Source organism: Centropristis striata, chromosome 9, assembly GCF_030273125.1.
Source record: "Centropristis striata isolate RG_2023a ecotype Rhode Island chromosome 9, C.striata_1.0, whole genome shotgun sequence".
Taxonomy (NCBI): domain Eukaryota; kingdom Metazoa; phylum Chordata; class Actinopteri; order Perciformes; family Serranidae; genus Centropristis; species Centropristis striata.
The window spans coordinates 15,636,303-15,659,913 of record NC_081525.1 but is presented as its reverse complement, the minus strand read 5'-3'; the positions used below and the strand labels follow the sequence as shown (position 1 = coordinate 15,659,913).

Genomic DNA, 23,611 nt, shown 5'->3' with positions numbered 1-23,611 from the left:
CATATTAAATGCTGTTTTGTGATTTGTGTCGTGTCAAATTAAAAAGAGTGTGATTCTTATTTGTCTAATTCAAATTTATAATGCTGTTAAATAATGATGTAAACATTTGTGAAATTACATTTCATGAAAAGGAACCCACTATAGCTCAAATAATAGAAGCATTAGCTTAAATTACCATATGATATATGCATATGTCTCCATGTATTTCATAATTGGGGTGTATAAATATAGCACAAATATAAGACGAAGTTGTACCTACGCTAACAAAGGATTGTCTTGTAATTTTGCCCCCCTAAAATTTTTCACCTGCAACGTTTCACTCAAAGAGAAAAAATGCCCACAAAAATAAACCCTATAAGGAGAAACAAAATAAAAGAACCACAAAAAGACGCAAATAACTGTAAAAAGAAGAAGAGAAAGGACACAACTACAAAATTAAAACACTGCTTACATAAATGCATCAATACAAATAATATAATAAATACATAAATAATCTGAGTGGGCCATTGCATCACGAGTACTTTTACTTTTGATACTTTAAGTACATTTTGGTGCTGATACTTTTGTACTTTTACTTAGGTAAGTTTTGAATGTAGAACTTGGAGTAATTTTACAGTGTGGTACTTTTACTTAAGTAAGGGATAGTAATACTTTTTCCACCACTGAAAAAGACAAGAAAAGGTGCATAACAGCTGCAAAGAGATGCAAGTGAAAACCTAAATAGCCAAAAAAACACATTGTGTCTGTGTGTCTTGGTCCTGTGTAGGAGAGGTGATGGGCCTTCTGCATGTCTGTGCCCAGGGGCCCATTGTCTCATGATCGGCCCATGGACCGAAGAGACACATTCACAGTGACAAAAATGAGTATGTTCCAATATGTAAAATGCAGTATGCAAAAACTACCAGGATGGCCTAGTACATATAACTGAATTTTGTAGAATGCAAGTCAGCATGCTTTTCTAGCTCTTGCAACCACAATCCTCTACCAGAGGGTCAAAGTTTCCATGGTGATTCAGAAGAAACAGCTTCAGATTTCATCACATCTTTTACACTAATTTTTTAAATGTTGAGTGAGGCTTTAAGCTCCTAATCACCCAACAGGTGTAGAAAACTTGAGAGTTGATGTTTGAGTTTATGTTTCATTCCCATCGCGTCTTTATGATTTATGATTTCATATGATGCTACTCTGACATTTACAGAATGTACAGGTTCATGAAAACATTGCAAATGTTGATGAATGGATTTAACCAGAAATTTTACATTTAAAGAAAACCTTTAAAATCCTCTTGCTAGCTACATTTAAGTTTGGACTTCACAAGTACTGTTTGTATTGATACATCCATCCCAAGTGCAACAAGTCTTGTCCAAAAACAGGGCAGTTAGATATATTAAAATACTCTGTATTAGATCTTCCACAGTCTGTAATGCTTTAGAAAATATCAAAAAATGTGTACAGAAATGTTGCAACTATTTCCACTCTGCCCCCACCAGAATTTTTGACCCACACAGGAGATATTAGAGTAACTAAGTAGAAAAAGGTTTGTCACATCGTCGTAATACAGAGCCATTACTCTGCTACAGTCTAATTAAAACAGTTAATGACTTGATTAAATGTTACCACCTTCCTATAACTTCCATTAACTGTATTATTAAAAAAAAAAAGTGATTTCATGCAAATCATCTGAACCGTTTCCCTTCTGTTCCCTGGGAGATCCAGACATTTCCCAAAGGATTAACAGAAAGTATGTCTCCAGTCAGAATACATACAGCACGGCGCTTCTGACCAAGGCTTGCATCAAACATGCAGCATCTATCTAAAGGAAAACAATTACTTTATTCAATTATTACCCGCAAACAATGTGAACAATTATTTTATTTATCATATGGTGCTGCGGGGCTGGAGATAACGCGTAACTGCATTGGATAAACTGATGACCACTGCATTTTCTATTGATAACACTAATAGGATAAACAACAACACAACAATCAATATTTGTTTCAGATGGTTTGATCCTCTCTCATGACATGATACACACAAGACTTTTTCTACTAATCAGTGGATGCAATTTAATTTCTGCTATATTTCTTTCATGTGTGAAACTTTATTTAATATGTGCACTGTTTAATATGTTCAATTCTGACAGTGGATGCATGTCTTCACAAGGTTAGATTATTTATTGTTTTTAGATAACTTTAGATAGATACAATATAGGGTGCAATCACACCTATATCGACATACATTATAAGATAGATATTCTTCCTATAAAGGCAGTTATCAGGTTGTGGTTGCAGGTGCTATTTGTTAATGGAGGTGGCACTTTGGCCTGTTGAGTAATCAATGCATGCTTATTTCACAGTTTTTCAGGTTTTATTAAATTAAAACAAACAAAAACTAGAAAAATAATGAAAAATGTGACTTTTTAATCTCAAAATCCAAAATATTTTAGTTTTTTGGTGTTTTTAAATGCTGGCGTAAAATGTGTCATAGAAGTAATCAAACCATCACATTTTTTTAGCTCAAGAAAGGAAGTGGGTGTGTACAAAAGCAATCATAGTAAATCCCATTTTAACTGTTCTTAGTGTCTCAGAAATAAAATTTTGTATTTTAGTAAATTCCATAATTATGACTTAGACAGACTTTATTGTCATTCAGTTACACATACAAATATGCACATTGAATCAATGCATGCTTATTTCACAGTTTTTCAGGTTTTATTAAATTAAAACAAACAAAAACTAGAAAAATAATGAAAAATGTGACTTTTTAATCTCAAAATCCAAAATATTTTAGTTTTTTGGTGTTTTTAAATGCTGGCGTAAAATGTGTCATAGAAGTAATCAAACCATCACATTTTTTTAGCTCAAGAAAGGAAGTGGGTGTGTACAAAAGCAATCATAGTAAATCCCATTTTAACTGTTCTTAGTGTCTCAGAAATAAAATTTTGTATTTTAGTAAATTCCATAATTATGACTTAGACAGACTTTATTGTCATTCAGTTACACATACAAATATGCACATTGAATGAAATTCCGATGCAATTGGCTAATAGTGATTGTACTCTGGAATGTAAGATAAAGTATAAATATAAAAATGTAAAACTGTAAAAAATATAATATTTATATTGCACAGAAGTGTAGCAGCAGAATGTGTTTTTGTACATAAACAATAGAAATGAAATATTATTCCAAATTATGGTTTCAAAAGAGGGTGCAAAAAAAAGATCCACCAGTATGATTTGTATTAATTTAACACAAATGTTGCAGCTGGTTTTTAGTTCCTGTTTATTCATATATTTAAAAAAACAAACACTTCCTTGCTCAGGCTTTTGGTTGGGTTGTAGATGCAGATTTAACTCCTGTATTCTCATCCTTAGAACTCTGGCTCCATCTATTGGCTGAGACGTGCATCACTGCTTTGTTCGTGAAGTGGGACATGATCAGTGGTTGAAGAAGTATTCAAATCCCTTACTTAAGTAAAAGTACAAATCGCACACTGTGAAATTACTCCACTACAAGTAAAAATCCTGCATTCAAAACTTACTGTAGTAAAAGAAAAGTATCAGCATCAAAATGTACTTAAAGAATCAAAAGTAAAAGTACTCCCTATGCAGAATGAGCCTCCTTAGATTGTTCTTCTAGATATATTATTAGATTATTTGTATTGCTGCTTTTATGTAAGCAGCATTTTAATTTTGTAGAGATAGGGCTCATTTAACTACTTAATATACTTTAAATTGATCATGTTTTTATGTTAAATCTCGACGTGAAAAGTAACTAAAGCTGTCAGCTAAATGTAGTGGAGAAAAAGTACAATATTTGCCCTTAAAATGTAGTGAACTAGAAGTATAAAATTACAAATGTGGAAATATTCAAGTAAAGAAAAAGTACCTGAAAATTGTACTTAAGTACAGTACTTGAGTAAATGTACTTTGTTACGTTTCACCACTGGACATGATTCACTTATTCCACAGAGCACGTTCCTCTAACTCCTGTAAGAAAACATGCATCAGATCCCCCACAATCCATCTGTGACTTTGTGTTCATCTTGAGATATGTGTGCAACATTTAGACCATCTTTTTACTCCAATAACATATATGGAGACAGGTTTTTCTGTGTTTGGACTTGCCTGACATTTACCACCACTTATCACATTAGTTCAGAATAATTAGAGGCACATTTTTTCACATACAGACCATGAAGTTGAAGCCGCTTGACATGAGTTCATGACAAGATCACAACTTTACATAAGAATGTTGGTACACCTGTTAATTATAAGTGGCCATATTATTCTCTATCTATTATGTATCAACAGACTACAATTGACCCATTTTAAGCATTTTTAGGCATTTTAAATTTGACCATTTTTGATGTATGATGTGGTCATTTTTGGAGAGCCTGTAACATGTTTTTTTTTTTCACTCGCTATTTTGGACAAACTACAACTGTATCAATTGTATAAATCGGGCCATTTCAAGCATTTTAAGGGCTGTCTTAAATTTAACCATTTATTACATAAATTGACATACATAGTATGATTTTTTTTTCAGGGGGTCATTTTTGGACATCCCATAATATGGTGTTTTTCTGTCATTTCAAATTATACTGTAATTACATCAAAACTCCTCAGATAGTTCTAACAGTGAAGTCAATATGAGCAGGAACTTATCTATGTCTTTTGTCAAATTATTGGCAAAGCATGAAAGGATATATAATATATATAATATCCTAAAATGTGGACTTAGATCAATTTCTTTGTACTGTTTCTCACAATTTAGTGTTGATTACAAAATTACAAAACAGACATTGTCACATTAAGCTGCAATTTGTTTTATAATATGTCAGTTATACAACAGCACTTTCATTGCTGCAGATTAGCCGGAAACAACGATAAAAAGCTGAAAACTGTTTAGTACATTAACTGTCCCAATCTCTCTCTGTTCTTACAGCATCTCCAGTAGGAAAGTATCAGGTCTCAGCAGCAGCAAGGGACGTTAAAGTGAGAGGATTAGAGCGGAGCTACACTTATATGTGCTGTTGTCAATGGAAAATGACTCAAGCTCAGACAACAGATGTGTTCCAGCTCAGGAAGAACAGACCCTGAAGGTAAGCAGTGAGACAATGGAGCCGGGCAGCTGTGGGTGGAAGCTAGGACACGCTGCATCAAGCTTAGCCACATTAATCTCATCTGTAACAATATACACATTAAAATGCACAGGAGGAGAAAGAAGTACAGTGTTATAATGTTGGCCTTGCAAACAGCCAAGTGTATTTTCCCTTTAGGTGACTTCTACCAGGCAACAGTTTTATATGTCAAATCCCATTCAATCTGGAACTGAGGGAATTTTAGAGTTCCTGTATTAACAGAAGATCTGTCTTGGCTAAAAATAATTCAATTTTGTTCATGTGCATCTTTAATGACAAAGATGATAAATAAACATTGAGGTGAACCGCCAGGTGCAGCACACATATTCTCATGAAGGTGTTTGTATGATTTCTTACAATAACTTTAGCAGCAGATTAACATATTTAAAGTGATATATGTTTACTTTTTAACACTAAAAGACTCATTTACTCTGTTGGCTGCTTGTCTTGTGGACAAAAATGGACTGTTTATTCAATTAGCATATCTATGTGTGAGAGGGCCTGGTGTGTATCAAAAGGGGAAATGAGAGGCCTGACAATGTCACACATTGCCTCAGATGAAATGATGGTTCCGCCTCATGAGGAAAAGTGAAATATACATACTTTATCATTTATTTTCTGGCCTACACTTTGCATGTTTATTCATTTATATTGTGTGTTGTTGTATGGTTTGTGTTCTTAACTGATTTTCAGACTTGACACTCTCCATTGCCTTAGATAAGGCTTTAATTGTACTTAAACCATTAAAAGTACAAGCCTGGGCTCAAGAAAGTTCCAGAAATGAATACTATTATATATGGAAAAGTCCTTCAACCCATACTACCACATATGTTGTTTGTTCCTTCCCTCTACCAGTGGCAGGAGATCAACACATCCTCATACCTAAAAGTAAAAGTCACAGCTTTAAACATGTGGTTAACGTTTTGGGTTTAAATAAGTATGTTTGTTTTACTTTAGTTATGGCCATAACTGTGACACAGAACATGATATACTTGCATCCCATAAAATATGTAACTTACATAATTTTTGTAACTTGGGTGGGTGGATGGATGGATGGATGGATGGATGGATGGATGGATGGATGGATGGATGGATGGATGGATGGATGGGTGGATGGGTGGGTCCTGGGTGGGTGGATGGATGGATAGATGGATGGATGGATGGATGGATGGATGGATAAATGGGTCGTGGGTGGGTGGATGGATGGATGGATGGATGGATGGGTGGATGTTACTATGGTAATGAATATTTCAATTACATCCAATGACATTGCTCCATTGTTCATTCTATAAGCAAGGTCCTATCTCTTTATCGTTACACAAAGTTATTACTGTTGGTGTACAGCAAAGCTGGAGTTGAAAGTTCTTGGAAGTCAAGTCTGTGAGTAAATTTTGAATGGGTCCCTTGATGGTGAATATTTTTTAGATGTGGCGGGAAATTTCCCCTTCACACCTCCATTGGGCCTCAGAGCTCATTGCAAAGCCATAGCCAGAGAGCATGGATGGACTGAACAGGTCTACCAGGCACAGGCCCAGGGGACCAAAGAGGCCCTCTCTGGCCTTCACCTACAAAACGTAACTCAAAGAGACACGTACCAACCAGGAAGAGACTAAAAATGACCACAAAGAAACTATAACAACTACAAAGAGACACAATACATCACAAAGAGACTGTAACAACTACAACATGATGCGAAACAGCTGCAAAGAGAGCTAAGAGACTCACATTTATTATGGTCAAACAAATGGTTAAAACGACCACAAAGAGACACAAAACAACTACAGAGACACAAATCAACCAAAAAGAGAGACAAAACAATTTAAATGAGAGATGCAAAATGACTAAAAAAGAGGCAAAACAACCCCAGACAATAATAACTACTAAAAGACCAAAACAATCACAAAGTGACACAAAATGACCCCAAAAAACACACAACTATAAAATCTCCACCGATGCCAGAGAGTGACATTATTGTTGAAAGTCAAGTTTCACTGTAAATTTTTTCTTCCATGATCATTCTGTCACATCCAGTGACCTGTCTGACCTTGTTCTTTTAATAAAACAGAGCCATAAAAAGAGTAATAAAAGAACTAAGGGCTACCTGATACATCCCCAATTTTCTAAACACACTTCCCTCCTCACAGTGGATGAGGAAGCAAACATATTTGCTGTAGCATATCAGTAATCAGTGGTGTAGATAGCAGATTTCAGCCTTCTCTTCTTCTTGTTACTGATCTTTGCGGTCATTGGACAGTCTAGGTTTGGGTCAGCTGCTCTATTATAAGAGGAAACACCTCTGTATGTTGTCAGAGAAGAATCAGAGCTATATCAATAATTGTAAGTTCCTCTGACATGTTTAACAAAGTCCAGTGTGACCTGGGTGACGTATGACCTGTACATGTATAGGTTAATCACACATCACGGTCTTTCAAATAATGTGGAACAATTTTTCATTTTGTGAATTTATTGCATCTTCAGATGGGATATTTCATTACTTTAATGAGTACTTTTGATGGATAATGCAACAATATGTTATTTCTTTATGTAGAGTTTTACATTTTGGTTAATAAGAACTTAAAAATGTTACATCCACTGGATTTAAAATGTAAGAAGGAATATAAGTAAAAGTTTTTGTAAAGTGCAGACTATCCATCATGTGTAAGGATTCAGAATTACAAGTCAGATAAGCTTTTGAATGGTGTATATATGATATAAATATACATAAATGTTTATTCCACCTAATTACAGTATGACAGTAAAGTTTTCTTACATTATTGGTCAATTTATTACATTTTGGGGGGTTTATAACTTTTTAAAATCAGATTAAATACCAGTTTGTTTTTTAAAAACATTTTCTAGAATTTTTTTATTTTTTTATTTTTATTGTTTATTTTTATCTACAGGTGCATCTCAATAAATTAGAATATCATAGAACAACACATTATATAGATCCATTACACACAGAGTGAAACATTTAATGTCTTAATTTATTTCATTTCTTCCAATTATAATGATTATGGCTTACATTTAATGAAGACCTGAAAAAAATATTACAAAAGACCAATTTTAAAAAGTTTGTTTAATATGGAAATGTTGGCCTCTGAAAAGTATATCCATCTATATGCACTCAATACTTGGTTGGGGCTGTTTGACTTGAACTTCTGGAAATTGACTTTTTCATTATATTTTAATTTATTGAAATCATAGACTGTATAATGATTGAGATGCACCTTTTGCAATGATACACACTCCGTCCAGTAGGTGGCGTTAAGCGCATTTATCATTGTTTTGAATTCTACTGGAGAGTAAACAGACGAAGAAGAACAGCCGCTACCCTCCAGTGATGTTGCTTGCTGCAACAAGCCCCTGACTGTACACAGCTGCTCATAACTGGAGTTTGAAGTCGCTTTTGACGATTTATTTTCCTCCAGTCTCAACTCGCATTTAAATGGAGCCAAATGGACTCTGCGACCTGTCGGCGGGGTCAAAAGAAAGCCAATTAAAAATGCGGAGTGACTTCTTCCGGCTTGGTTTTTAAAGATGACGTTAGCATGAGCTTTACGTGGCTTGATAATGATAGTTAGCGGTGAAGCTCGCTACTCTTAGCTTGTTTGGCTCACGTTAAGTTGCTGCTGTTGAGCTGTCGAGTATCAATTAATGGCGTTAAACAGCTATGTAGATTAACTTTGATTAACCTAGTTGGTCAGCAGCATAACATAGTAGCTTCTTCCTGTATTAGCAGTGGATCTGAGAGACTTCACTGTTTATGATTCATCTGGTGGTTTGATGGGGCTTTTAAGAACCATGATGCCGGCAAAGTTCCAGCTTTTATCTGTTTTGGCATTTGGAGTGGCCATGCTCTTAATTGAGAACCAGATCCAGAAACTGGAGGAGTCAAGAGCCAAGCTCGGTAAGACCAAAACAAAGGTTGCACACTTATGTTCATGTGAAAATGCTTTTTTAAATCTTTAATTAGTATTCCAGCCAAAAAATGTTGTTGGCAAAGGGGTGGAGTTCCATTTAGTGTTGAAACATATGGAGGAATTGCTTGAAACAGTGCAACACACCAATATAAGTGTATTTCATTGAAGAATTAAGTTGTTGTACAACAAACAAAATTATATCACTCTTATTCTCTGCCTTTTTGAAAAATCTATCTATCTATCTATCTATCTATCTATCTATCTATCTATCTATCTATCTATATCTAGTATGTTGATCATGTTGCAAAGCTTTATAAAACACGCAAGTTAAAGAGGAAATCATTGCATGTAAAGACTTATACATGCAGTCATGAAAAAAATTATTATACCACCCTTGTCTCTTCAATTTATTTTTCATTTTAATGCCTGGTACAACTAAAGTAACATTTGGTGTATGGTTTTCTTGATAATGATTTTGATTATCATGAAGAAAACCATGGAAAATGGCTAGATATCAGCTCTTAAATTAAGTTCTTATTAGCTATTTTTGTTGTTATCATTATGTTTGTCCAAACAAATGTACCTTTAGTTGCACCAGGCATTTAAATGAACAATGAATTGAAGAAAACAATGGTCTAATCATTTTTTCCATGACTGTATATACTTTTTTTGCTGTACAAACAACACATTATTCTCTACAAATGACTTCCACATGCATACACTGTATAGCTGAGTTTGAAGAATGTTCTTTTTTTGTTGAGTTATTTAATTGTAGCTTCTTTATTTGGAATCTCAGAAGTATAAATGTTGAGGAAATATATCTAACAAATGTATTTACAGGGAGTTCTGCTTCTTACTTTTAGCTTCCTTTTATTTTTTATGTATATATATTTTTACACTCTTCAGGGCTCAGCATTAATGAATTCTGCCCCACTTGTTTGAATCTACATACCCAAAGTCAGTTTTTGTCCGTCCTTGTACAAATTGTTTCAATATTAGCGGTTGTAGAATAATAGGCCTCAGAGGAGGGGGTGTTGGCACTCTCAGCTGCCATGCAAGCAAGTTGCTTTTGGCTCGTTATGGCAAGCCAGCAACTTTTTCGGAAACTTGCCTTTGAATTATACACATACATATACATAGCAGGAGTTTTGCTTACATCCCCTAATATCACCCAACTAATCACCCTACTCTGTTTTACCATGTAAGTAGCTAAGGAGTGAGCCATCTTGTTTTCTTCTTTTCTCTGTTGAGAGTTGCACATGTGCAGTAACGATCGGGCGTGTGAGTTGCCCTCGGCAGTTCTTACTATTGAGCCTTTGTATTGCAATTAGAGGTCGGGGGGAAAATCGATACAGCATAGTATCGCAATATTTTAGCAATATTATATCGATTCATGGCTGCCAAGCATTGATATTTAGCATTCTGACTAAAGTTGTCGAAATAATGCTGCAAAGTTAGGCTTTTTTAAGTTCCATTAAAAACATTCAGAGCAGTGAAGCTTAAAGTTGAGGAAAGTTTGAGGAAATGCTGTAATTGTTGTTGTCCATACATGTTAGATATCAGTTCAGTTCAGTTCAGTTCAGTTTAACTGAATATTTGTTGGTCAGTCTGTGGGTTTGACTCTCATTGTGGGGAAATAAAAAGACGTTAGATGAATAGACTGAGATTTCTCTCTCATTTGACAAAACAATTCTTGATTGGATTTAATTTTGTGGACACAAAATGCAGTTCAACAGTTAAAATGCAGTATATTGTATTGCAATATATTGTATCGCAATACTCACAATATCGCTAAATGCTTAAAATCGCAATAATGTCGCATTGTGACTCAAGTATCGGGATAAAATCATATTGTGGGGCCTCTGCTGATTCCCACCTCTAATTGCAACTGCTGTGCAGCATTTTCTCTTGGGATAAATTAAAGTTTAATCTCATTTTACTGTACAGTAGTACTTGTTAGGTATACACCTGCTGGATTAAAAAAACTTTTTTGTATCTTAACTACTTGATATTGTGTACTTCAGTGAATGTTGAGTGGAATGAGAGTAACTAAGCGGCTGCCCTTTTGCTGTATAATGTCTTTAAGGAGAGGGAGAAAACAGACGCCAAGACATCATTTATCTGCCTTCAAATGCGACACAGCAAACACCCTGCAGACATGTTGTCTCTCTCTCTCTCAGGGAGTCAGACTCTGAAGGGCTGGCTGGGCAGCATGATGCCTGCATTACATGAGTGACACACAGCTGATGCGGAAGACACTCACAAGGCCATTCCTGTAATTGGTTTTAATTAACATTGCAGTGGAGACAAGAAGTGGGAGAAAACACTTTTAATTATGCCTCCTGTCAATATTGTCATCTAAAACTTAATTACTTGTTTCAATGTTATTGTATTTGAAGGACTTTCTTGTTTTCTTTAATTAAGACAAGCTAACAAGCCTCTCTGGCCTCAATTTTAACGACTTGTTCTTTTGTACAACAGATGTACCTTTATCTTTGACTTCATTGTTGTCTTGGCGGCCTCACACCTGCTGTGTGAGAATAACAATAAGCATCAACTAACAAAGGCAGCAGAGAATGTCAGCCAGTCCATAATCATATAAATTGAAGATTATATTGATTGAGTTTAGAAAAACACAGCTGCAAAAACATCCAAATAAAGCTAATATATGATTATAAAAATTATATTTTGTGTCTGTACAGAACATACCATTGCCCGACATGAGGTGGCTGAAGTCGAGCAGCGCCACAGTGAAGACGCTGGGCGGGAATCGTCACCACTTGCAGAGAAAGATGACATGGTGATCATCTACAACAGAGTGCCCAAGACGGCCAGCACATCCTTCACCAACATCGCCTACGACCTGTGTGGGAAGAATCACTTCCATGTGCTGCACATAAATACAACCAAAAACAATCCCGTCATGTCTCTACAAGATCAGGTAAGACCGTCAAACTAAAACTGCATCACAGGGATGTCAAAATCTCATTCAAAACTGGAATTTTTTTTACAGCATATAACTTTTAACTGCAAACACAGGTTCATACTTATATATTGTGTTTCTACTAAAAAAATGTTAATCTGCTTGAATTTTCCAAAAACAGTATATTTGATCTCATATTGCCCTTAGCTGCTGCAGCTCTTTCACCCCTCTGACTGACATATTCTGTTTTAGTGCGTGTCCCTTTAAGCCCAGTCTGCTCTGATTGGTCAGTGTTGCCATGTCTTCCACATCTGTGATGATGGTGTCTCTGTATACCACCCACTGTTGCAACCAGAGGAAAGACTGTAACAGAGTGTAGCGCAGAGCTCACAATTAATAGAGGTGGTCGATAAAGCATAGTATCGCGATATTTTGCGAGGCAATATTTTATCGATCCTAACGATATTATATCGACCCGCCAATTATTTTCACTGTTCCAGTATATTCCTGACTTTTAGGAATATACTGGAAATTGTATTATATGAAACTACAAGATCTATGAAATCAATAGGCACCATGTGCATTAGGATATTGTGTCGGGAAGTTGTTTAGCTAGGTTAGAAAGTTAGGCTATTTTTTGATGTTTCAGTCCGTGGCCTAGAGGTTAGGAATCGGGCTTGTAACTGGAGAGTCTCCGGTTTGACAGGTCAAGGACTGAAGTGCCCTTGAGCAACGCACCTAACCCCCCTGCACAGCTACCTGGGCGCAGTAATGTGCTACCCACTGCTCCTTGTACGGTGTGTTCACTTTTGTGTAAAAAAAAAAAAAGGATGGGTTAAATGCTGAGGTTGAATTTCCCCATTGTGGGATTAATAAAGAAATCTTCTTTTATCTTCTTTTCAAAGCGCTCATGTGACCTCTGACGTCATGCTATCTCAATGAAAACAGGCTCTCTGGGTTCCCACAAGTTGACTCTCATTGTGGAGAAATAAAAAGACTGAAGTAAGATGAATAGACTGAGAACTTTCTCTTACTTGACTAAACAATTCTTGATTGGATTTCATTTTGTGGACACAAAATGCAGTTAAACAGTTGAATCACAATATATTCTATCGCAATACTCACCATATCGCAAAAAGCTTAAAATCACAATAATAGCGTATCAGGATAAAATCGTATCGTGTTGCCTCTGGTTATTCCCACCTCTAAGAATGAACCATGTTCCATTGTCCAGGGGACAATACAAATAGCACCTGGGTCACAAACATGCAGTTTTCTGGGACAATTCTGGCACAGCTAAGAAAGGTATCTGTACAAATAGAGTCTGACTGATATGGGATTTTTAAAAAATTGAAACTGATTTCAGAGGGGAAATATTCAATGATTAGTAATATGGCAGTATGTAGTGGCTATTTTAAGATTGTTCTTTCACATTTAAAACTTGATGCACCAAAACCTGGAGCATTACCTGTCACTACCACCTGCTACCTTTAGTCATTCATTCATTCATTCCTTCATTCATTCATTATCCTTAACTGCTTATATGCACTCGGGTCGCAGGGGGCTGGATCCCAGCTAATATTGGGTGAGAGGCGGGGTACACCCTGGAAAGGTCACCAGACTATCACATGGCTGACACATAGAGACAGACAATCACGCTCTCATTCACTCCTACGGGCAATTTGTAGTCACCAATTAAACCTAACTGCATGTTTTTGGACTTTGGGAGGACTGCTACCTTTATCAATGCCCACCTGTTTGTTCTGGTACTTAGTACCCCTAGTGTACTAATAATGAAATAGCTTCGACAGTAACTGTGTCAAAGTTCTCAGAAAGCTTCCTTTATCATACAAAACACTTTTATTTAATCTTTTTACATTATTATACAATATACTATACATACAGTGTATTATATTGTCTACCAATTCTAGAAATGAAAAGTAACCCCAAGCTTTATTTTCTGCATTATATTTTGTGAAAAATCAGGTTTTCATATCTCCATATATCGGATATGATATGCGCCCATACTGGGAGAGATTACCAGGTTTCCCTGACAACAGCTACATGTAGCAGTGTATGGCATGTACACTGCAGTGACGTGCCTGGAGTAGATGACCATATTTAGAAAAATCCGGTTCAGAACAGTTGTAAAGCTGAATGTTTTTACATACGTTTACTGCATTATTTGGAGCTTGGGCCACATTTAACATATGAACATTGTAACATTTTATATATGACAGAAAATAAGGAAAAGCAGAACAGGTCTACTTTAACTGTTTCGCACAGATTTACAGCCAGTATCCACCCCTACCATGAGCAAAGGTTTTTCATAACTTCTTTACTCAATACATCAAAGAAACAAAGACGGAAGAATCCTTTGTTGACATAACTGATGCTCCGCTCATGACAGGCTTGTGGGCACTTTGATCATCACAACTGAAAATGTGGAAATAAAAATAGGCCATTGTTGTGGCCAGATTTGTACTGGTTGGAACATGAAACATTTTCACATGAATGTGCTTTTAATACTAATACTTTAGGAATATTTGGAGACCTTGAGCCTGGCTCTGGTAACAGCCTTATATCACATCTGTGCAATTTCTCTAATGTTCTGAGTAGCATCTGCTTATCGTTCAGCTCTGTCACTGAGTTATGTAGAAGAATATGCAGTTTAATAGGACTGCATATCATGCTACGGTTTCTTAAGTGCTACATGGTCAGCAGCACACAAACCCCATAATATTTGAGGTTTTACAAGGTTTTTAATGTATACAGTGTTTACCTAGAGAGAAGGCCGTAAGTCACTGAAGGTCAGGTATTCAGTCCTAGATTACAGATAGATGGATAGATAGACAGTGCAGTCACTAATCCAGCTCTTTGGATTTGAAGTTAAATAATAACTATGACATTTTAGCTTCAGCATCAAAAAAAGACAAAAAAGTCTGGAAACTGTAGCCTTTGTCATGTATTGTCCCCCAGTTTTAGTCGCCAGGAAATAATTGGGACGGGTACCAAAACCCAGCATTAAACAGGCCCTGTGGCTAAATTATAAGGACCAGTAATCTGCGACATTACCAGTTCTTTTAGTGTTGCTTTTTACAGTTTCTGTGTAATTGATTATCACTGTAGCATCTCCCCTGCTCTCTGGGTCAGGCCTGAGCTGTTGTCACTGCTTGTAAGTTAGCAGTAACATAATAGCTGTGAACGTAACGGTGCAAGTTGTGTAATAGTTTAGACTATTAGTCGGTGAAAATAATGCTACAATTTGTGATTACCCGGTGATTAAAGGGAGGAGGATTCACCCCAACAATTTAGGCTCAGGCTCACTTGAGGTGGACTGACCTTTTAAGGTGAACCTGTCTGGAATTGATTCTATGTAAAAGCACCAATAAATTACCAAACTGATACGGAGTAACAATAGGACAAATAATACCCATTGCTATTAAGTAACTGGACATTTAATGAGATGGACTTTATTAAATGTTAGCAAATGTTGAGCTGCTCTAAAAGAAAAACAATTTGCTTTGGCCATAGTACTGGCATTTCATAAAACCTTAAGAAAAAGTGGTGAAGTTTAAGTCCATTACCACCAGAGAGAGTAACATGATTCTGACCTTGCAGAGTGATTTTGCATCAGTCGTGGAAGAAGTATTCAGGTCCCTTACTTAAGTAAAAGTACTAATATCACACTGAAATTACTCCACGTCAAGTAAAAGCCCTGCATTCAAAACTTACTGAAGTTAAAGTACAAAAGTATCAGCTTCAAAATGTACCTGAAGTGTCAAAAGTAAAAGTATGTTTTATGCAGAATGGACCCACTCGGATTGTTTTATATATTCTAAATATATTATTGGATTATTATTATGATTGATGCATTTATGTAAGTTTTTTAAATGTATAATGACTTAATTTTATCATGCTTTTATATTAAATCTGAAAAGTAACAAAAGCTGTCAGCTTAATGTAGTGGAGTAAAAAGTACAATATTTGCCTCAAGATGGAGTGAAGTATAAGTATAAAGTTACATAAAATGGAAATACTCAAGTAAAGTACAAGTACCTAAAAATTGTACTTAAGTACAGTACTTTAGTTAATGTACTTAGTTACATTCCACCACTGTATAAATATGTTTTTTAATTTTGAATATTAAATGTGCTGACTTAAACATGCTGAAATGTTCTGGGTTTGATTGAAAGGAATAATTCCAAGTTTTATATTAAAAACCAGAAATAAACTAAATGTGTTAAGAAATTACCAATATGGGAAATGGGAACAAATGGGAATCGTCAAAAAAAGTAACACTTTTATTATTGTGTTGTAAAAATGTTTGTGTGCACCTAAATGAAAACATTTGGTGCAGTTTTCGAATGAAACCAATGTAAAAAGTAAGGAGAATTATTAATTTGGGAAAAGGACAAACATGTTGTACGCTTTGTAATTATGCAATGGTGGCATTGTTTTGCCATGGTGAAACTACAATGTACCGAAGATGCACTATTAAAAGTGTAGATGGATGGAGAGAGAAAGGGGGAAATTGGTGATGTTTTGGTTACACATCTGTTCACCAGAAATCAAAGTTGCCTGGATTTGTAAAGATCTCATTTTGATTGATTGTATGAAATATTTCTGCTTCAGAGAGACCACACACTTGGTGGTAGAAGTTCAGGGCACCATAACAGGACAACATGTTTGTGGTTAGTTAGTTGTTTGTACTCTTCTCAATATAGACTTTAAAATCTCCAGAGAATATTTGTGGCATCAGCACAGAATACAGCCTGTTACACTGGGTGCATTTATATTGCTGTCAGTGCAGCTTAGGACACATAGTGTAAATGCCTCCAAGCTATGCTGGTGTTATTTTTGGCTGCTAGTGCCAAGGTAATATCCTGTCTGCCATCTCACAACAGGCTGCCCCCTCCAGCCCACAAACAGTCTGTTTCCTCTGCACAGGATAAAACAGAGACGAGGGCAAAGAATCAGTCTGCTGGCACCTCCAAGCCCAACTCGTTTTACAACAGGAACTCTCACTTTTGTATCCAGTAATAGCATGTCGCTTAGCCAAAACCGGTCGATGCGTTTGACTTTGTAATGTTTTTGCTCTCTCAAACCGCAGAGTGTGTGTCAAAGATAACAGTAATAAATGGAGGAAAGACTCAGAACCTGTTTGATGTTAACTGGTGAATGTGGCACTTGTTCTGGTCATATGTATGTTAGACACCATGCAGCAAGAGTTATGGTTTTAGAACATTTTGTGAATTAAAAAAAGTGGCATTTTGTTTTCATACTATTGACCAAGGTCGTAACTGCAGACTAGGGGGTCATGTCTCCCTCACTTTTTAATCCTGTTTTTCCCTATTCAACTTTAATAGCTTCAGCTTTTCTTACTTAAATCTCTCTGAACATTGTCTTCTTACTGTTCTTCCACTATGAAAGACAATATGCTGTCTGTTGCTGTGTGCTCACAACTATAGACTGCATATTAATAATGGGTGTAGTCACTGTGACGTCACCCATTGGTTAGTGGACTGCCTGTATGAAGCTTTGAGTTCAGCGTTATGTCTGATGCCATCTTTGTTTTTTGAAACCGGGAGAGACCATTGGACTGGGGAGGCGCGAAACAAAAGCTTAAACAAAATGTACGTTACTTACTGAATAAATTGAACAGCCGACTCCTTGGAGTGTCTTTTAGTACAACCAAACGCTGAACAAGACTTTTTTAAAAGACCAAAATGTTTGAGTAAACTTTCATGAAATGAAAATGCACTGTGAAAGGGTCAAAGTTCAGAGACGAAAACACAGCAAAGAAGTTCACAGCTATTAAGATGTACACTGTGCTGTGGATTTGCTTTGTTTTGTCTTGCTACTTTTATCCTGATTGATAGCTCGCTGTGTATGTGACCCATCAATTAAAGGTAGCCACAATTAACATCATATGAAATTGTAGAAGACTTGAAACTAGCGATTGAGACCATAATGTTGCCATGACAATCTTTTCTGAGGTAATAAATCAAGTGAGAAGTCGTCATTTTATATTGAGATAGATAGGACCGGAGTTCTTTTGCAATCACTGTTGCAGACCCCTGTTTTATTGAAAGAATGCAGGCTGAAGGCACTTCCGGATTTGCTTCAGTGCTCAGACTGGGAGGTTGCTGCCTGCTCACAACAATACAAATAAGTTCACAGCAGTGAGCTGTGCAGTACGGGACTTTCTTTGCCCCAAGATTCTGGCGCACATTGTTGTATGCAGCTTGAGAGGGCTGGGCCAGTGTAAAAAAAAAGGTTTGATATTAAACCAAATGCAGGACATAATGAATTTTACCATATCACAATTGACTCAACAACCTTTCCTGGGTGGCACGTAATGAGACTGATAACTGATGGCGATACTGCACCTCTAAGTTTGGTTTATTTATTGGTTGGCTTTATTAGTCAATTAATGAACAAACGAAAATCTTACATTAATCATGGTCAATTCCCTTTGTGTTCTGAAAGGGACTGTGTTCTTACACCCTTACTACTGACACAAGGAAGTCTGTGACCCATTCAGTCTACCCTTTGAGATCATCTCTTAAACACAATGGCTTTTTCTTTTACAAGCCAATGTGATTTTCATGTCATAAATTCTCACTAAAACTATCTTACAATGTAGACTCCAAAGGCACAGGCTTTAAGACGTGAAAATGGGAAAAGTCTGTCTTTTGAGAAAAAAATAATCCATCAGTCTTTTCTCTTCTCTGTCCCTGTGTTTTTTGTTGTTGCTGTTTTTCCTCCATTTGCTGGAGTTTCCCTGCTGCTCCATAATTAGTTTCCATTATCTTTGTCTACAGGTGCGCTTTGTCAAGAACGTCACCTCATGGAGAGAGATGAAGCCCGGCTTCTACCACGGCCATGTAGCTTATCTGGACTTCTCAAAGTAAAGCCTTTCATTTCCTGTAATGGCATTAATATCTAGATTAGTTACAAACAGTTAGCAAAGCCGATAAAGCAAGGTCATGTATTGATTGCTAACGTATGCTTTAGTGTTGATTAATAGCATTGTTGTCCTTATCTCCCCTGACACTATCATTTCAGTGATCACAGGTAATTATCCTAATGGTGTAAGTGTTTGTCAGTGGGAGAGTCTCTGCTCTGCCTGATGCTGATGGAAAAGCTCTTTCTACAGTGCAATAAACACTTTTCATTAGTTAGCAGCTTCACAGTTGGACTCAAGTGTCTGTTCAATGCAAATAAAATAACCTCATTTCTTTTTCTGTAGATACGGGGCGACAGGCAAGCCCATGTACATAAATGTGGTGAGGGACCCCATAGAGCGCCTGGTGTCCTACTATTACTTCTTACGTTTTGGAGACGACTACAGACCTGGCCTTCGACGAAGGAAACAAGGAGACAAAAAGGTCTTATTTTAGAGCTCAAGTCTTATTCAAATTAGGGATGGGCATTTGGAAGAAACCTGCCAACTTGAGCATCTATAACGTTAACAATCAATTAATCAATTAATTGCTAGATTTTTATACATACTCCAGTATGTATAAGAAACATGCATACATGGGCAACATAAAAGATATATATACAGTACAATGCAAAAGCCTGTTTTGATAAAGGTCACTTTTATTTTGAAAGGAAGAAAAGAGACTTCCTGTCAACTGTAAAACTAACTCACATGAGGTGATACTGTAAAGAAAGCGTCAAGGAGTTCAATGTTTTATATTTTAGCCCCTGAAGAGGCATGAGGTATGTTTTCACAGTAATTTTGCATATTTATGTATATTCTGTGTTTAAATAAGTGTTGGATAAAATAAAACCTAGTAATTCATGCTAGCAAGGTTTATAAATGTTATTGCAACTTCCAGTTTGCAAACTGTAGCTTTATCCAACTTAATTTTCAACTTATTGGCGTATGGCCGCAGAACTGAACGCTCGGTCGTGTTTCAGTTCAGTGAGTACTGATACACAGTCAGAGATAAAACAAAAAATTAAAAAAATATACAGATCGATTAAAAATTCCACGTGATCGACCCAATTCTTAAGGACCATTAATCGATCATCGAATTCCTATCCCTAATTCAAATATACCTTTATTTCTGCCTGCACTGAAATGTATGACAGCAGGTGTTTGTTGTCTTCCAGACCTTTGATGAGTGCGTGTCATCAGGCGGGTCTGACTGCGCCCCAGAGAAGCTCTGGCTGCAGATCCCCTTCTTCTGCGGACACCATTCAGAGTGCTGGTGAGTGGGGCTGCACCTGCCACATCACAGACAACACAGGCTGTGGAAATGAGTTACAGTTACAGAGAAACATCATCATGCATGAAGTAAATTAATAAATATCTGGCGCTTTAGCTGCCCAATACTTCACTGTGTCCACCGGCTAGCTGTGTCTGTCTGCTGTTAAGCACTGAGCAGATACAAGACAGTGGAGTTTCGGAGGCTTTTCTCTCAAAACAGCTGTCTGCTGTGTCTGACAACACTATGAGGGGAAAAACAGTAGAGATGCAGAAATTAAAAACAAAACCAAGTGTTGAAAATCACTATAAAGGGAGCTAATTATTCAGGTGATAATTCTCTGTAGATTCCTCATTGTGAGCGACCCCTTTCATCTTGTCATGTTGTTCTCACAGTGTCACTTGATGTACTATATATGTACTATCATAAAACAGTTTTAGGGCGTTTTTGCTCAAGTTGAACTTTGAAATTGTATTTTACTGAAAAATGAACTAAAAAAACAGATTTTAATGGGTTTTTTTCAGGATTTAGTTTGTGTAAACACTTTATTTTGGGGCCTTAGAATGTCTAATTCTCTTAAAATCTCATAAAATGTCTTAAACACTTATATTTTGAAAGGTCTCAAAAATGTATTAACATTCCTTTTATTTAAAACAAATGCATAAACTTCAGTCCTGCTTTTTAAATGTTTCGATTTTTGAGGACGCTATAACATAACTACAAAACTGATCTAAGTACCTGTGCCGCCCGGTCACAATTTATCCAGCACAACCAGCTAGTGTGCTGTGCATAGCAGCGGAGAAAAAACTTCACGAAAGCTCACAGGAAAGCCAATCTACTTGTGTAAAAAGGGTAAGTGCAAGTTCAACGATTTTTTATTCCAATGTGAAAGAGCTGAGAATAAATTCATATACTTTTCAAGTAATTCCGTGCCTCCGGTTTTCTTTCATGTCTTTTGTATTTTTTTTTGCCAGTATGGATGTGAAATTGGTCTTAAATTGTATTCATTATGTTCTTAAAAAAGTCTTAAAAAGTCTTAAATGTGACTTGTTGAAACCTGCAGAGACCCTGATTTAACATTAGAAGTGAATCACAGGAATTTATTGATAATATTTTCTCTGCTGTTTATAATACAGGACTGCAGGCAGTAGATGGGCCCTGGAGAAGGCCAAGTACAACCTGGTGAATGAGTACCTGCTGGTGGGAGTCACTGAGGAGCTGGAGGACTTCATCATGATCCTGGAGGCAGCACTGCCACGCTTCTTCAAAGGAGCTACCGAGCTCTACAGGACAGGTACCAACTCAGACTGAACACTCCAATGTTTTGGTTGAATAATTTTGTTGGGGCCCACTGGTGAGCTCTGTTGTCCCTGAAATCATTAAGTAAAGCTCTGATGTGAGTGAGCTTGTTTGCTCAGAAACCCTGTGTTGTGTAAACTGACAGACTCATTAAACTCTCTCATGTTCCTCCAGGAAAGAAGTCCCATCTGAGAAAGACCACCGAGAAGAAGCCCCCTACCAAAGAGACAATCGCCAAGCTGCAGCAGTCAGACATCTGGAAAATAGAAAATGAGTTTTACGAGTTTGCGCTCGAACAGTTTCAGTTTTTGCGTGCCCACGCTGTCAGGGAAAAAGACGGAGAACTTTATGTCCTGGCTCAGAGTTTCTTCTATGAAAAGATCTACCCCAAAGTGAACTGAAAGTGCAGCCAGAGACAGACGTGGGCTGCACGGGGACTTTCCACCACTCTCTTACAAGTCATTTACACTGGGAGGAAGTTCACTTAGCGATGCTGGTGAACACTCGACTGCTTTTTCTGATCCTGTTCCAGTCCAGAACGTCCTCTTCAGACTGGACAAAGGACTTTCTACGAGGAATGTGTCTAATTTTTTTATTGCCGGTGCAGCTGTTGAGAGAACCTATCATTGATACAAACTGTGAGAAAGAATTCCGACCCAGAGCAGGGTGAGATGTTTGCTGGATGTGATATATCTCAAAACCCAAACACAAGCAGCCTTTGATTCATGAAGTCGTGTGTTTGGTTTTTGGGTGGAGCAGCGAGATAAAAGCAGCAGACCTCAACGAGTTTAAAAGCATATTTTTAAAAAGCACATAAGCTCAGACAGCTGTTCGGCTCCATGTTGCGTTATTTTATTTCTGCACACTGCATTTTAGGTGCACAAATTCTTGTTTACACCTCTAAACTGTTACGAAACAAAAAGAAAAATCCCAGCTGCATTTGTACATAGTATATCAACATGCAGGGAACATGTTTTTGGACCAAACAGTAGCAAAAGGAAACAGACCAGACCATTGCATCCTTTGGTGCGTGACTATTCTTTTTTTACCCTTCTCTGATGTTTTTAGACACGTTTAACACATAGTATCAGTATTTTATCACACAGATAGGGATGTGCATCTTTGATAGAACTGATAGCTGCTGTTTGAGCCTGTGACAGGAGCACAGCAGGAGCAGGACAATGAAAAATGAGTACAGGGTTTACCAGAGCTTTGAGCTTGGACGGTGATAGTGCCTTTTATTACAATGTTTGGGACATTTTATTTTGGCATCTAGCAATCATGTTCTCTTTTTTTCTGTATTCATATGAACTGTTTCTCTTCTGTTTCACACCCCATTAACAACATAAACACAAATTCATAACTGCAAGTTTCTTGGCTCATTTTATTCTCACTGAATTCCCTTTTTAGTGTTGATGGTGTCTAATGTGTGTGCTTGTGTCATGTTACTCATGATGATAGTAGTATATACACTAATATTCCACTTCTTCATCACCTTAAATACAATGTTGAAACAGACAAAGTTTTGTTTTTTGACAAAGTTCTACCGAAGGCTGACAAAACATGAGCTATGTGACCTGTTTGTAGGCAGACTTGTCGTCCTATATCACCTTCGTTTTTTAGAAATCCAAGTTTTTTAAACCTTGAAAAATACCATATTAGAATTCAAGTGTTTTCAAAGCTTTGCAGCACCAAAAGGAACCCTGGAAGTAGTTTGATGTCCTTCTAACTTTACCTCCATATAAAACTAGAGCAGCAGAGGCTTTTAGTCCGGACTGTGGATCGAGCACCTGAACTATATATGAAGATAAAGCAGCTTTAAATTTCCTAATGTCTACATTTGCCTTAATGCAACTTGATAGCATCTTTTGCTAGGAAGATAGCAACAATGATACGTTTTATTTTTTAGAGTACTTCTCAGAATACTCAACGATACGGAAGAGGATTAGGGCCAAGTAGAAGAAAAAATCACTAAGTAAGATGATAAAGTCAAAATATAATGTAGAGGAAAAAAAGTCGAAATACAATGTTGACAAAATACCTTTATAATATTTAATAATAATAATAAACTTTCACATAAATTACATAAAAGCAGATTTTCC

The 23,611-nt window shown here is 36.7% G+C and overlaps 1 protein-coding gene across 1 annotated transcript; it reads left to right on the top strand.

Moving 5' to 3' along the window:
- The first annotated feature begins 8,450 nt into the window (after window positions 1-8,450).
- hs2st1b (heparan sulfate 2-O-sulfotransferase 1b) lies at window positions 8,451-22,878 on the top strand. The gene is made up of 7 exons (XM_059341596.1): window positions 8,451-9,052; window positions 11,768-12,006; window positions 18,816-18,901; window positions 19,244-19,382; window positions 20,116-20,213; window positions 21,347-21,504; window positions 21,684-22,878. Exons 1-7 carry the CDS (start codon window positions 8,929-8,931, stop codon window positions 21,908-21,910), a joined length of 1,071 nt encoding a protein of 356 aa, XP_059197579.1. The 5' UTR covers window positions 8,451-8,928; the 3' UTR covers window positions 21,911-22,878.
- The last annotated feature ends 733 nt before the right edge of the window (window positions 22,879-23,611 follow it).

Excerpts from the sequence above, each read along its gene's own strand:
- hs2st1b (XM_059341596.1), top strand. The coding sequence starts at position 8,929 with ATGGGGCTTTTAAGAACCATGATGCCGGCAAAGTTCCAGCTTTTATCT. Across the intron at positions 9,053-11,767 it reads GGAGTCAAGAGCCAAGCTCG|AACATACCATTGCCCGACAT; the intron begins GTAAGACCAAAA and ends GTGTCTGTACAG. Across the intron at positions 12,007-18,815 it reads TCATGTCTCTACAAGATCAG|GTGCGCTTTGTCAAGAACGT; the intron begins GTAAGACCGTCA and ends CTTTGTCTACAG.